We start from the raw sequence: 17,022 nt of genomic DNA, 5'->3' as shown, positions 1-17,022 counted from the left end.
AAGTGGGGTTTGCAGTGAAATAAAACGATGCCACTGCACTGCAGCCTGGGCAACAGAGTGAGAATCAGAAAATAAACATGCATTACAAAAAGCAAAAGAAAAGAAAATGCAAGCCGTTTGTTTTCTTAACAGCGGTTCTTGGAAGTTTATCTACTAGTTTATTTCTGATTTCCCCCATGTCTGCCATGTCTTATTACTTTTTATTAAAACAGAATAAGCAAACGAATAAATTCTGAGTAAAACCATAAATGAAGGGAAATATTGGTAAATACTACTATCCTTTTTTGTCATTAAAGAATAATAGAATAATAGCAGCAGCTTACTAAATGCCAAGCATTGTCCCAAGCGCTCCTAATCTCTTCTTTCCCACTTTGCAAATAAAGAGAGTAAGACCAGCTATGTTAAGGACTTGTCCAAGGTTATCCAACTAGTAAAAGGCAGAGACAAATATGAATTCAGACAGTCACTCCAGAACCCATTCTATCAACCACAGTATTACATGGTTTCAGCAACTGAAGGCCAAATAAAAAGACTTCAATTTTCTGAGGCAAAATTATTTTCAGCCTCTGATTATAAATTAAAGCAATTTCATATGTCATTTCTTTCCTCAGAGGAAAAGTCTGGAGATGGTGACTCTGTAAGAAATGTTAATCAATAATGAACCATATGTCACTATAAAATCAACCATAAGGTATAAAGAAATGTTTATCCCTCAGGAGTCTGAGAGTGACTTATTGATAAGAACTGATGAAGACTGGCCTCGTGATGATCTTGACCACATTTTCTAATTTTTTCCCAAATTCATTTTAGGAGGGAAAAAAGAATAGACTCAATCATCATGTCATCATTAATACAAATTTTGTATTTTAACTCCCCTTTGTTCAAATTAGAATTTTCTCTTTAGAAGTCAGAGGTAGCCAGCATTAATATATTTATAACATCACAGAAAATTATGTGAGAAAGTAACAAAAAATTAAAACATTAACCAACATTACTCATCCTGAATGTTGTCCTCTAACAAAAATTTGAAGTCAACAAGTTGTAAAGCATTGGTGTACATTTTAAAAGCAAATGCCTAAAAATAAACATAATCCTGAAAAGCAATTGAGAGTAAAATTATCTTCATAATACTAAACAACAAAGTGGTAAAACAAAGAAAATCTTATCTATTTTTGACCTTAAAAAGAAAATATTCCCTCAAAAAATAAAAATGTCATCAAATTTGAAAAAAAAAGTTCCCAGTCTCAGACTGTAAATCCACCAAAATAATTATGACACAATGCTTCTTACGTAAATTAAATCCACAAACTGTACTACTATGTCCAACTGAGATAGCTATTTCAAATAAAAATAAGGGCACTTAGTTCTAAAGATCAATAGTTAATAAAAACTATACTTTAATGTAAAGCTTCTTTATTAAAATGGGTCAAATAACTAGGACAGTATGTTTGAAAATTCCAACGAAGGGATAAAAGAAAATATAAAATTTAATTGTTAACAGTCTCTTTCAATTTAATGGTAAAATGTATTCTAAAAAGAGAGTTTACCTCCAATGGAAAAATAAGAATATACTTATGCATGTGGAATAAACAGACATAAAGAACTACATAATGATAAAAAAACTTTTAATAAAAATGTAGTGAAAGTATACAATTAAATGCAATGCATAAACACTGACAATAGGGACACATATTTAATTCATAACAAGAAAATGGGGTATTTGGAAAACAGATTAAAAATACTACTGATAAGACCACTCTGATGACTTATGAAGCTCTGGAACTCATCACATCTGTACCCTACAAAATAACTAACCTGATGGTCTCTCTTCTCAGCTAAGATATAAGCAATGTCAAGGAGCATTTTATTCCAAAGCCGATAATCATATCTGGCCATAACTGCCTTGTAACTGTCCATGCACATAGTCTTTGAAGCAGAGGATTAAATGTTCCTGCCCATTTTATCTAGTCCCCAAGACTTGTCCTGCAAAGTGAATAAAAATGATTATCTTTTTATCTATTCCTCGTACATATACCATTAAAAATAAGAAGAGGGCACAGATGAGAACAAAATGTCCTTGAAAAGATAGGTAACTGTTGTCCAGCCTGGAATTAAGTTCTCAGCAAGCCCTCTGTGCTTTGTTGAAGGGTAGGTGACTGCTACGTCTCACATTTTATACAAATGAGCCTTGGAAGATATGACCATTAATTAGTGTAGACACATGGGAATTACAGTAATACTTTAAAGTAAATTGAGAGAACTGAAAAGTCAGTTTTATCCTTTGAAAATTTGGTATAAACATATGTTGTTTACTTTGCTTTTTGATATCTGATTTTGAAAAATAATTTCAAATTTAAATAGGCTACATGATGATATTAATATAAAAAGAACACAGCTGAAAACAAAATCACATTAATGAAGTAGTTTTAAAAGTTATGATGAACACAGGTGGATTGTGGAAAAGAGACACAGAAAGGCAATGGGGGGAAGCAGGAGACACTCAATTCAAAAGGAATAGGAAGAAAGCCATAATGAAAATATATTTAAACATATATAAGATTAGCAGATGGAGATAACCAAAGGGATAAGTATAGAGAAAACAATACAATGAAAGTTACTAAAAATGAACAAATGAAAAGGAGAACTGAAATAGACCATCATAAAGGCAGTAAAATACAGTAATACTGCATTTACATGGCAGTGAAGGACAAATGCAAATGACTTAAAGTACATTGTTCACAAAATTAAAACAATGTTTTAAGAGTCAAAATATTGTGCATATTTCTATAATATAGCACTTCTCTTATGTTCTTAAATGGCATACAATTAATCTTTTAAACAGAATGCACACAAGTTTCTAGATTAAAGAAAGGTAGCTTGCCCCTACAGAGAAGCCAAAGATTGTGCTCTATCTTGAGATCTGTAAACTAATTTTTGTGTCTTCTTATTTTAAACGGTCATTTCACAATACTATCAGCCCTCAATTAACTTGTTGCTTCTCCTTCTCTCTTGGCCTTGGGAAACCCAGATAATAACTTCTGTATCAAAGTAAATTCGTTAATTTTTATGACAGCAAAATTGGTTATTTAAAAGCAATTTCTACTTTATTTTTAAGTTTTTTTTTTTTTTTTTTTTCCAAATTGCTGAATTTCCTATGCACGTGACAACCAGGTAAATGGGCATTACTGTGCACAGAAAGAAGAAAGTAAGATAAAAAGGAATAGAAAACAGAAAGAAAAGAAAAAAAGCAAGGACCAAATGCAGAGGATACTATTAAAGGCTGTGGAATTAGAAAAAAAAAGTATAACATTATATAACTGTTTGAATAATAAACAGTATTTTTATAGTAACTTTTTAAGAAGATACTCTCAAAACACAGTATAAACTGTATCTGATGTATGTTCTACATAGGTATTTTTCAACAAATTATATTTTTAATATTTTGAAAACAGATAAAATTGGGTAAAATATGTCCTTCTCTTCCTAATAATGAGAAAAGAATACTCTCAGAAAAAACAAACTGTGCTTCATGTTTATTTGGTTCGGACTGTAACCAACAGAATAATAAATACTAATATTAGTTAATATGAATTAACTAAGGGAAAAATGAGAATTGGGAAAAAAGAATGTAAAAACATACAGATGACTCCAATTATTATTTTATTGGCTTTGGGCAACAGGTTAAGCCAAAAAAAAAAAACACAAAATTTTAAAGCAGACATCTGCAATGTGTAGTTCCCAAATCACCAGCATCAACATTGCCTAGGAACTTCTTGCCCAGCAATCTGTTTCAACAAGCTCTGTAGGTGATTCTGGTGTGTGCTAAAATTTGAAGAACAGTGCTTTAAATAAATTAGATAAACGAGAAATTACATGCAAAATAAAATGTAATTAATGAGTCTAAATCTGGTTTGTCATGATAATAAGTAAGATGAATATAGGCAAAGTTACTGCTACTAAAAAAGATGTACTTTGGGATTATTTAAACATACAATTATGAACACCCAACGAGTATACACACACACTCCATTATGAATTAAAAAAAAATAGTCATTTTAGGTAGGCACAGTTAAAGCAGTGAAGGAAAAATAGAACAACTGCTAAAATAAGAAAATTACCTCGTTACTGAAAGTCAAGAAAAAAATGAATATAGTTGGTTGACAAGTTGTCATGATACTTCTAAAATAAAGCAAAAGTGAAAACTAATCTGTTAGTTCTTCAAATTATCTACAGCCTACCTTAAGCACTGATTTTAAATACGTTAATATTTGAGTATGTTTAAGTTATTATAGCACTAGGAATAGAAGAATGTTTGTTGCCCTAATGGATGGAATTGTTTCAAATATATAAATAAGTATTTACCCACTTATCTATAATAATAATGAGCAATAAAACAATGTAATTATGTAATTAAAAAAACAGAATAAATTTGGAATTTCAACTATTATTACTTGGGTTTTCCAAAGAATTTGGCCTAGTGGTCTCTTAAAATTTCTTCAGTTATAAATAAGGATGTACATTAGTAACTAAACATTCAGACAGCCATTTGATGACACTGGCCAGAAAATTTCAATTTTCATTCTTGAGGTTATCAAATGCCAGTTATCAAAACAGGCATAAATTTTAACAAAAACTATTCAAATGAAAGTTTTATTCTAATTAAAGTTTTAATTAAATCTTATTCTCATTAAGTTTTTAATCAGAATAAAACATATTCAACAAAACTAAATGAAAAGGAAATAAAATGTTGATTACTTACCAGCCAGGGTACTTGTATGCCTAAAAGCTCTGACCTGGGAGTCTGACAAACCCGTCAAAAGGGAGATTACTGTGTCCATCATATACTCATCATAAATTATGCTATACTGACACTGTCGAATCAGGACTCCAATAAATTCACAAAAGTTTGAACGAAATTTTTTCCACTGAGGTCCAGGCATGGTAAGAGGATAATCACCACTGTCCTAAAAAAGAGAAAAGGAACATATTAAGCATGTCATATGCAGTTTGATCAAAGCTTTTTTTTTCCTTCCTACCTACATAGGAACCCTTTTTTGCAAAGTCATTACAGAAATAAATAGGTGACTTTCATAGTACATTTGATTGCTTTATCTTTATTTGGTTTTGATCTGCCACAACTAAGTAATTCTTAAAGTACTCAAAATTACTATTTTAGAAACAGTATCCACTTTATCGTTCTAAGCCTTCCATTGAAAATAATAGTCTGGTTTGTTGTATTTGGATCTTAGTTGAGATAATTTGAAATAGTAAAAAAAAAATTTTCGAAGTTTAGACTAGAAAGGATGATTGCCATTTGAATTTTGATCAAAGTAATAATGATACCTGCGTCATATCACATCTTTCAATGTTTTAAATTGAATTTTTAAGAAGTGATAATTTCAAAAGTATAAGCATTTCACTGGGAAGTCCAAAAATGACCTTATACATCCTAAACTCCAACCAAATTTCTTCAAATTTTACAATGAACTTGATTTTAATTCCACTTCATACACTGGACTAATTAACTTTTCTAAGAAAACAATCTGAGTTTTTGATATCACCAGGTTGTGTCGTCTTGTTTAAAATACAAAACTTAGAGTACAACCCAATTGGCTAGAGGTTTCTCTCTCTATCCTAAGACACTTTAGTACAGAAATGGAATTTAACAAGGCAGAGAATGAGGAATTCTGTGAACATGGTTGCCTGAATATTCTCAATGTGTAGCTTTTTGTCTTTTTTAGAACAAAGTGCTGCTAGGCAAATTCGTTTATAAGTGAGGCCTTGAGCTCTGCTGGAGTCATAGGGAAGAGAACTAGTGTGATATATGGAATAGCAGATCCCAAGAACAGGTAACAAAAAGCAGACACTAGAAGAGACGGACTCAGAGTCAAAACCCCAAAAGAAAGTTAATGTTGGTGTTAGATGAGTGGTAGGGAGCACTACATGACTGGGAGTGTGAGTATAGATTGGAGAAGTTACATAGACTAGAAAGCAAAGATGCTTCCTAAAGGTATCTCAGCAGCCTACCTGCTGCTTTTATATCACAAAACCCCACTATAGTAGAGTTCCTCTTGTTTTATATCAACTGAGAATCAGCCATTTTGTGATCCACAACAACTGAACCTGGGCCTAAGGGAAGCTACAAAGAAAATAAACTACCTAAACAGGCCCAACATCAAGCAAGGCAGGGAAGGCAGAATAATCAGCACTTCAGAAAACTTGAAAAAGAAGCATACTTCAAAATATTCAAATGTAGTACAACAAACAAACAAAACCCCTAAGGAACTAAAATATTTGATTTCTTAATTAAACAATTCAGTACATGAGTTGAAGAGAAGAATAATTGACAGGAGATACATGAGTAGCCTGGAAAATATGTAAGAAATATCTGAGGGAAAAAAATGTAATTTGCTAGATGAGTCTTCTGGAAAAGCCTTTTAAAATGAATGACATAGGATATTACGATCTCTTTATTCCTTTGTTCCTGCTTTTCACTCATCTGAAATGCATACATGATGTGGGATGTTCAGTCATCTTGCAACCATGAAGGGACCAGTATGAGGATAAAGAATGGTTGAAGAGAAAAATGGGAGAAGTCTAGGTCCTTGATGTTTACTCCCACATTTACTCTACATGACAAACTCCTTTGAGTTTTAACCCACTATTGGTCAGCTTTTCTGTTACTCAGAGACAAAAGCATTCCTACTGTTGGAGAAGAATTACGAGCAGTGAAGAAAGATGAATTATTTAGTAAATGATTCTGGTACAACTGGTGGTCACTAGTGAAGCCTAGCCTAGGAGAGAGAGAGACCCTGTCTCAAAAACAAACACAAACAAACAAGCAAACAAACAAAAAAACACAAAAAACTATATTCCACAGGACTCAACCAGGTACCAGGTACTCACAACAAAGCCTGGGGACAGGGCAGAAAAACAAAGAACACCTTTCCTTTTTTTTTTTTTTTTTTTTTTTAAATTTATTTATTATTATTAAACTTCAAGTTGTAGGGTACATGTGCACAACGTGCAGGTTTGCTACATATGTATACTTGTGCCATGTTGGTGTGCTGCACCCATCAACTCGTCATTTACATCAGGTATAACTCCCAATGCAATCCCTCCCCCCTCCCCCCTCCCCATGATAGGCCCCGGTGTGTGATGTTCCCCTTCCCGAGTTCAAGTGATCTCATTGAAGAACACCTTTCTTGTTAATGCAGGTCTACAGGGGGTAATCCTGAACTTCTCGGGGTAAAGGCAAAATGTCTGGTTCACTTCTCTAGACCCTTCTCTTCTATAAAGTAGCCTCAATCTGGTGGGAAGAGGATTAAGAAATGGAGTCATCCCCAACGCACAGCAAAAACCCACTGCAGCTGAGAGAAGAGTAGAAGAAAACACCCTCTACTTGGGGGGAAAGAAGGAGACAAAACAATGTCCTGAGACCTGAATCCTATACCAATACTAAGCAGAGGTTTGCCAGTATTAAAAGAGGGGCAGAACCCTTCACTGTTGCTTAATTAGGAATAGCCAAAAACTGTATGTTATGGCTTACTGTGTGAAGGTAACTAAGAAAAAGTGTTCCATGACTTCAGAGTACATCCATGCAGAGCCCATTATTTGAGTTTTTGATGTTTAATAACTTTGCTAGAAAAATCTGTAAGAAAAGAAAAAAAGCATCTGCAAGTGATTAATGTAAGCCCTGTGTATGTTTGAGTGAAAGTACTACTTCAGGCACGCTGCCTCCTGGTAACAGCTATGCAGGGAGGAAGGGCCAACACTGCTACACTTCTGATCCCCTTTTGTTTTACTACCCAAAGCTAAATAGGTATTTTTCATAATACATAACTTCTCTTTTACTAAAAGATAGTCTCTACCCATAGAAATGTATTTTGAAAACACTTATTTTACACAGCAATTTTGCATCCATTTAAACTAACCTTTTATCAATAAAGCACTATTTATATATTTTAAAAGAAGAAGAAGAAAGAAGGGTAGAAGCCCCCACTGAACGCCAACCACAGACAACGCAGAGGTTGGCTGCTACAGAAAGGAGAGACAGGAAAGTTGAGGAGGCCCCTTGGTGGCTCACAAAGCATAGTTAAACTGAGGCAGGATTAGGACAATAGATGCCCCCATCATAGCGCCAGGCAATAAGCAACACCAGTCTACCACTAGCAGAAGGGATAACAGTATGGAGAGATCCCCTCTGTAGCACTGGGGTGCAGACAGCAGAGGTATCTGAGGGTGAAGCCTGAACATTTAGAAAAATTTTGGTATCCTAAGCACTAGTTAATGGCAGTTCATCACTAAAGAAATCTGAAACCTGTGACACATTAGTGATAGCAACAACAAAACATAATTCCTGGCTCAATTCCTGACTAGAATAAAAACGTATACCATTTGAAACTTTTAGTTTTTGTACCATGTGCAAATATCACTTTAAAATGTTTTTGGAAAAAGAAAAATTTCCTGTATCCACTTCAAGAGTTTCCTAACTCTAATATAACTAGTTATAAATTTCTCCTTTATATACACACTTACACATGACATGTAAAAAGACGTATAAAGATGGGCAGTGGAGTGACCTCCTTATATTAGACGACTCTTCTCCCCACAATCTCTTCTTTCTCTGCTTTATTTGTTTTCTGCATAGCATTTATTGCCATATACCATATCACAATATTTTCCTTAGGTATTTTATTCATTGTTTTTTTTTTCCCCCCTAACTAAAATGTAAATTCCATGAGGGTAGAGATTATTTTTTGCCTGGTATATTCAGTGCTATATCCTCAATGCTTAGAAAGTAATAGACACTCAAATATTCCTTGATCAAATGAATGAATCATTAGGCCGGGCAAGGTGGCTCACGCCTGTAATCCCAGCACTTTAGAAGGTTGAGGCAGCCGGATAACCTGAGGTCAGGAGTTTGCGACCATCCTGGCCAACATGGTGAAACCCTATCTCTACTAAAAATGCAAACATTAGCCGGGCATGGTGGCATGAGCCTGTAATCCCAGCTATTTGGGAGGCTGAGGCATGAGAATCACGTGAACCTGGGAGGTGGAGGCTGCAGTGAGCAGAGACTGAGTTTGTGCCACTGCACTCCAGCATGGGTAACAGAGTAAAATTCTGTCTTTAAAAAACGGTTGGGCGCGGTGGCTCAAGCCTGTAATCCCAGCACTTTGGAAGGCCGAGACGGGCGGATCACAAGGTCAGGAGATCGAGACCATCCTGGCTAACACGGTGAAACCCCGTCTCTACTAAAAAATACAAAAAACTAGCCGGGTGAGGTGGCGGGCGCCTGTAGTCCCAGCTACTTGGGAGGCTGAGGCAGGAGAATGGCGTGAACCTGGGAGACGGAGCTTGCAGTGAGCTGAGATCCGGCCACTGCACTCCAGCCTGGGCGACAGAGTGAGACTCCGTCTCAAAAAACAAAAACAAGGCCGGGCGCGGTGGCTCAAGCCTGTAATCCCAGCACTTTGGGAGGCCGAGGCGGGCGGATCACGAGGTCAGGAGATCGAGACCATCCTGGCTAACCCGGTGAAACCTCGTCTCTACTAAAAAATACAAAAAAACTAGCCGGGCGAGGTGGCGGGCGCCTGTAGTCCCAGCTGCTCGGGAGGCTGAGGCAGGAGAATGGCGTAAACCCGGGAGGCGGAGCTTGCAGTGAGCTGAGATCCGGCCACTGCACTCCAGCCTGGGTGACAGAGCGAGACTCCGTCTCAAATAAAAAAACAAAAACAAAAACAAAAACAAAACAAAAAAAAATAAACAATTGTTTGAAACTATCCACATAAATATCTGTGAGGACACACCATATTCCTGAAATCAACAGAAGAAATTCCAAATTCTACAGTGCCATTCTCTAACTTATCACAATGTTATAGTCAGTGCTTAACATGTAAAACCACATCTGTGAACTTATATATCACCATAATGGGAACAACTTTTCATTAAAACTTTAAGGATACTGAAAACCTTGACTGAGATTCGCTCTCTCAGGTGATCCTATACATTCCCAAACTCCACTGAAAGATAGAGCTCCTTCCTGGTTTTTCTGGGGGTACTTCTATTAATGTTTTAAAACTAATTCTAAGCATAAATATTTTGTGAAGCCCTCACACTTCAGATAATCAACTCATCCTTTGGGTTCTCAATGAGTCTTGTATACTTCTCAGCTATTAAACTTGTCAAGGTATAATTGCAATTAGTTTACAAAGCTCTATCCCCCTTTAGGATGTGGGCTCATGATCTACAACTATCTCTAAATATACAGTTCCCAAGTAAAAGTTGGGCTACATTAAGTGTTCACTAAATGTTTATCAAACACAAAAATAAATTAATCTCATAAAGTTGGAAAAACCAAATTGTTCATTTATTCAACCCTTGTTAAAAAGTTATACCTGGGAGGGGCTTCAAGATAACTGGTTAGTGTCATGTCATACATCATCCACTAAGAGGAACAAAAATATTAAGTATACAGGCCAGATGTGGTGGCTCATGCCTGTAATCCCAGCACTTTGGGAGGCTGAGGTGGGTGGATCCATTAAGCCCAGGAGTTTGAGACCAGCCTGGATAACATAGTGAAACCCTATCTCTACTAAAAAAACAAAACAAAACAAAAAAACAAACAGCTGGGCATGGTGTCACGCTGGTAATTCCAGCTACTTGGGAGGCCAAGGCACGAGAGTCGCTTGAGCCTGGGAGACGGAGGTTGCAGTAAGCTGAGATGCACCACCGCACTCCAGCCTGGGCAACGGAGCTTGACTCCATCTGAAGGAAAAACATACATACACTAAGCATAAAATCACAACCTGAATAGGTCATCCACTGGAATTCAACGGAAATGTGACAGGAAATAGTTAAAGGAAAAAAGGAGAAGAAAGCAAAGCAGCCTGCTTGGCCGGGATCACCTGAGAGCCAACAGAGACTCCTCAACATGGGGAGAAGAAAAGTAAGAGACCCTCAATTGTCTACATTCCCACAGTGGCCTCCTGCAATTCCAGCAATGGAAGAACTCCTTGATCCTCATGGGCCCTGAAACTATAATGAGCTGCTTGGAGACTGTACAACAGCACTGCTCCAGAGAGGAAGCGCATGCCGAGTCCCACAAATTCCCTGAGACCTGAACAGCAACAGCAAGGCACTATTTTAGAGCCCTAACCCCGACACACTCCATACTATCCTGGAGCCCAAGAGTGCTGGGCTGAGACACAAGAGAAGATTGAGCTGCTGCCCCCAGGACATAAATAAGAAAGACCCTGGCCTACCACATCTAGATCTCAGGCGTAACTGAGACAAGGGCTACTACCACCAGCACAGTGGTGCGGAGGCAAGCGTGGTGCACGTGTTCTCCACCTACCAGTCTAGGCTGTCTGCCACTGAAGGCAGCACTATCCTCACCAATAGCAGGGTAGCAGCACAACTGCCACCACCCCCTACACAAGCATTCCATTGATAACCTGGGGATTACCTCGTCCCTGCCTACCATATCTGGCAACTGCACACACTATCAGAGGACCTGAGGACAACCCCACCCAGCCCTGGTTGCCCCAGCCCCATACCAGAGTACGGAACAGCCCAGAACACCACTGTTGGGACCAGAACACTCCTTTCAGGTACAGGATTAAGCCTACCTACCCAGCTGCTACCACCACAGGTGGCACCTACCTGTATGCACCACGTGTGAGCCTGGAGACTGGCAGTCTAGCACACTGCAGCAACTGCCAACACTAGTGCCCACTTTCTGGGACACAGACGCCCTGCCACTTTCACAGCCCATGCCACACTGGCTGCCTCGTGTCCCAAGAACCCAAGAAATAGTACAGAGACTGCATGCATCCAGAATCAAAGCCAAAGAGTGCCACCCAAAGAACACTTCAGCTAGCATCTTCAGGAGAAAGTCCCTCCACACAAAAGCAAACAATTCAAAGAAGCAAACTGCTATAACAGATGTGCAGATATCAATTATAGACACAGGAAACATGAAAAAGCAAGGGAACTTGATATTTCCAAAGGAATACAATAATTCCCCAGCAACAGATGCCCCCCCACCTCCACCAAAAAAAAAAAAAAAATCACTAAGTCCTGGAAAAGGAACTCAAATTATTTATTCTAAAGAAGCTCAGTAAGATATAACAGAATTCTGAAAAACTATACAGAGGACTCAGCAAAACAATTCAGGATATAAACCAAAAATTTACCAAATAAACAGATATCATTAAAATGAACCAGGTCAGGCGCTGTGGCTCGCACTTATAATCTCACCACTTTGGGAGGCTGACGTAAGTGGATTCCTTGAGCTCAGGAGTTCGAGACCAAGTTGGGCAACATGGCAAAACCCCGTCTCTACCAAAAATACAAAATATTAGTCAAGCATAGTGGTGTGTGCCTGTAGTCCCAGCTATTTGGGAGGCTGAAGTGGGAGAATCACGTGAGCCCAGGAGGCAGAGGTTGCAGTGAGCCGAAAGATCACACCACTGCACTCCAGTCTGGGCGACAGAGCAAGACCCTGGCAAACAAAACAAAAAAACCCCCACAAATTTTGGAACTGAATAATTCATTGAATAAAATAAAGAATACATTTGCAAGCTTCAACAAAAGACTGGATCAAGCAGAAAAATGAGTGTAAGAGCCTGAACACAGGTCTTTTGAGATAATTCAGTCAGACAAAAATAAAGAAAAATGAACAATGCCTTTGTGACATATGAAATACCACACACGTGTTCAAATCGGGGTCCCAAAAGGCCAAGATAGAATGAAAGGATTTTAAAACTTACTTAATAAAAGAATAGATGAAAACTTCCTAAGTCTAGCAAGAGATATAGCCATTTAGATACAAGAAGCTAGGATTCAAAAAGGTCTTCTTCATGGCACATTATAGTCAAACTGTTTAGAGTCAAAGACAGAATTCTGAAAACAGCAAAAGTGTCTAGTCACATATAAAGAAACCTTCATCAGACTACCAGTAAATTTCTCAGCAGAAACCTTACAGGACCAGAGAGAATGGGACGACATATTCACACTGCTAAAAGAAAACAACAACAACAACAACAAAAACCTGCTAGTCAACAGCACTGTATTCAGTAAAACTATCTTTAATAAATGGAGAAATAAATTTTTTCCCAAACAAGCAAAAGCTAAGGAAATCCATCACCACCAGATCTGTTCTACACAAAAAAACTGCTCAAGGGAGTCCTAAAACTGGATGTGAATGAACAATGTTTACCATCAAGAAAACACACAAAAGTATAAATCTCGCTGGTAAAGCAAACACACATATGAGGAAGATAAAATAATCAAATGACACTGCTACAGAAAATCACCAAACAACAAAGACAAACAATAGGAGAAAAAGAAAGAAATAAATAATATTACAAAACAATCAGAAAACAATTAACACTATGACAGGAACAAAGGGTCATATAGTAATATTAACTTTGAATGTAAATGGATTAAATACTCCACTAAAAAGACAAAGACCAGCTGAGTAGATAAAAGACAGGATCCAACTACATGCTGCCTACAAGAAATGCACTTTACCTATAAAGACACAGACAGACTGAAACTAAAGGGATGGACAAAGATATTCCACACAAATAGAAATGAAAAGTGAGCAAGAACAGCTATACTTATGATGAGTGAAACAAACTTTACATCAAAAACAGTCATAAAGACAAAGGTCATTATATAATGATAAAGAGATTAACCCAACAATAATATTTAATAATTTTTAGTATATATGCACCCAACAGGGGAGCGTCCAGATTTATAAAGCAAACATTACTAGATCTAAACAGACTCCCAGACTATAACACAGAATTCAACATCTCACTCTCAGCATTCGATCATCTACACAGAAATTCATTAAAGTAACACTGGACTTAAACTAGAACTTAAACCAAATAGACTTGACATTTATAGGACATTTTATCCAACAACTGCAGAATACACATTATTCTCCGAGATCAGAGAAGACCAGGTGCGTTCAGGGTGGTATGGCCATAAACAGAATACACATCATTCACATTAGCACATGGATAGACCATATGTTAAGCCACAAAACAAGTCTCATCAAATTTTAAAAAATAAAAATCATATGAAATATCTTCTCAGACCACAATGGAATAAAACCAGAAATCAATACAAAGAGAAACTTTGAAAACCTTACAAATATATAAAAATTTAAAAACACACTCCTGAATAACCACTGGGTCAATGAAGAAATTAAGATGTAAATCAAAACATGCCTTGAAATAAATGAAAGTGGAAACACGACATACCAAAACCTGTGGGATATAGCAAAAACTGTACTAGGATCAAAGTTGATAGCAATAAACACCTGCATCAAACGAGTAGTAAGGTTTCAGGCCAGGCACAGCAGCTCACACCTGTAATCTCAGCACTTTGGGAGGCTGAGGTGGGTGGATCACCTGAGGTTAGGAGTTCGAGATCAGCCTGGCCAACATGATGAAATTCCATCTCTACTAAAAATACTAAAATTAGCTGGGTGTGGTGGTGGGTGCCTGTAATCCCAGATACTCGGTTGGCTGAGGCAGGAGAATCACCTGAACCCGGGAGGCAGAGGTTGCAGTAAGCCGAGATCACGCCATTGCACTCTAGCCTGTGCGACAAGAGGGAAACTCTGTCTTAAAAAAAAAAAAAAAAAGTAGTAAGGTTTCAAAGAAACAATTTAACGATGCACCTCAGGAACTAGAGTAGGAAGAACAAACCAAATACAAAATTAACAGCAGAAAATAAATACAGATGAGACCAAAAATAAATGAAGCTAAAACTAAAAAAAAAACAATGGATCAAAGAAATGAAAAGTTGGTTCTTCAAAAAGATAAAACTGATGAACCACTAGCTAGACTAACAAAGACCCAAATAAAAAAAAATTAGAAATGAAAAATGAGACATTACATCTGATAACACAGAAAACAAAAGATCATCAGAGACTATTATGAACAACTATACACTAGCAAATTGCTTGATCATAGTATATTACCTTTTTCATGTGCTGTTGACTTCGGTTTGCTAAAACTTTTGTATCTAACTTCATCAGGGATGTTGGCCTGTAGTTTCCTTTATGATGATGTTGTTGTTTTTGCTGTGTCCTTATCTGGTTTTGCTAACAGGGTAATGCTGGCCTTCTAGAATGACTTACTGAGAATTCCCTCCTCTAAGTTTTTTGGAATAGTTTGAGGAGAACTGGTATTATTTCTTCTATATTTGGTAGAATTCAGCTGTGAATCCTTTTGGGCCTGGGCTTTTCTTGGGTGGGAGACTTTTTATTACTGATTTAATCTCACTACAAACTCACTAATACACCATGATCAAGCAAAATTTACATAAGGCATTCAAGATGGCTTAACATATGCAAATCAACAAATGTGATACAAAACACCAACAGAATGAAGGACAAAAACCCTCTGATCATCTCAACAGATGTAGAAAAAGCATTTGGTAAAATCCAACAACTCTTCATGATAAAAATTCTCAATAAACTAGGCAAAAAAGGAATATACCTCAAAATAACGAAGTTCATATACAACAAACTCACAGGTAACATCATACTGAATGGGGAAAAGTTCAAACCTTTTCCTCTAAGAACCGAAACAACACAAACATGCCTACTTTTACAAGTCTTATTCAACACGGTACTGGAAGTCCTAATCAGTTAAGAGAAAAAAACCAAATGCACCCAAATTGGAAAAGAGGAAGTCAAACTGCCCCTCTCAGCAGATGACATGATCTTATATTTAGAAAAACCCAAAGCCTCTACCAAAAAATTCTCAGAGCTGATAGCAAATTCAGGAAAAGTACTTTACGTTTTTTCAACACATAAAAATTGGTTTCTATATACCAATAATAAAACAGCTGTAAAAAATCAAGATGGCAATCCCATTTACAATAGCTACAAAAAATAAAAGATTTAGAAATAAAGCTAACTAAAGGGAAGGATCTCTATAAGGAAAACTATAAAAGGCTGATGAAAGAAATTGAAGAGGACACAAACGAATGGAAAGACATCTCATGCTCATGATTCGCAAGAATATTGGTAAAATGTTGGTACCAAATGAAATTTGTTTTTTAAAAAGGTTGGTAAAATGACTGTGTCGCCTTTTTTATTTTTTGCATTACTATAAAGAAATACCTGAGACTGGGTAATTTATAAAGAAAAGAGGTTTACTGGCTCAGGTTCTGGAAGCTGTATAAGAAGCACAGTACTGGAGTCTGCTCGTCTTATGGTGAGGTCCTCAAGGATGCTTGTAACCACAGCAGAAGGTGAAGGTGAGCCAGTGAATCACACGGTGAGAGAAGGAGCAACGGGGCAGGGGTGCCACACTTTAAAAAATTACCAGATATCTTGTGAACTCAAAGTGAGAATTCACTCATTACTGCAAGGAGGATACCAAGCCACTCACGAGGGATCTGTCTCCATGACCCAAACACTTCCTACCAGGCCCCACTTCCCACACTGGGGATTACATTTCAACATGAGATTTAAAGAGGACAAACATCCAAACCATATCAATGACCATACTGTCAAAAGCAATATATAGATTCAACGTAATCCCTATCAAAATACCGATATCAGTTCTCACAGAAACAGAAAAAAAAAATCCTAAAATGTGTATGGAACCAAAATAGAGCCAGAATAGCCAAAGCAAAGTTAAGCAAAACAAACACACAAATGAAATGAAATAAAACAAAAACAAAGCTGAAGGCATTACAGCCTGACTTCAAATTATAAGGCTGTATTAGCCAAAAGAGCAAAGTATTGGTATGGAAATAACTACACATACCAATTGAACAGAACAGAGAACCCAGAAATAAATCCACACATTTATAGCCTACTGATTTTTGACAAAGGTGTCAAGAACATACACTGCAGAAAGTACACCTTCCTTCAATAAATGATACTGGAAAAACTGGATATCCATACGCAGAAGAATGAATCTGAACCCCTATCTCTCACCTTATATAAAAATCAACTCAAGATAAATTAAAGACTTAAATATA

The 17,022-nt window shown here is 36.9% G+C and overlaps 1 protein-coding gene across 4 annotated transcripts in view; it reads right to left on the bottom strand.

Moving 5' to 3' along the window:
* STAG1 (STAG1 cohesin complex component) overlaps positions 1–17,022 on the bottom strand; it is a 400,634-nt gene that overhangs the window by 171,373 nt on the left and 212,239 nt on the right. For 3 of the 4 annotated variants that reach the window (XM_008009040.3, XM_073023594.1, XM_073023595.1), the window contains one exon: positions 4,760–4,964. In XM_008009040.3, the coding sequence (XP_008007231.1) occupies positions 4,760–4,964 (205 nt within the window). Of the gene's footprint in view, positions 1–1,815; positions 1,941–4,759; positions 4,965–17,022 lie in introns of those variants that run through there. The other variant, XM_008009043.3, reaches the window with a different exon arrangement.

The sequence above is a fragment of the Chlorocebus sabaeus genome, chromosome 15 (genome assembly GCF_047675955.1).
Source record: "Chlorocebus sabaeus isolate Y175 chromosome 15, mChlSab1.0.hap1, whole genome shotgun sequence".
Lineage (NCBI taxonomy): Eukaryota > Metazoa > Chordata > Mammalia > Primates > Cercopithecidae > Chlorocebus > Chlorocebus sabaeus.
The sequence above is the reverse complement of the archived record's forward strand: the minus strand, read 5'-3'. Positions and strand labels throughout refer to the sequence as shown.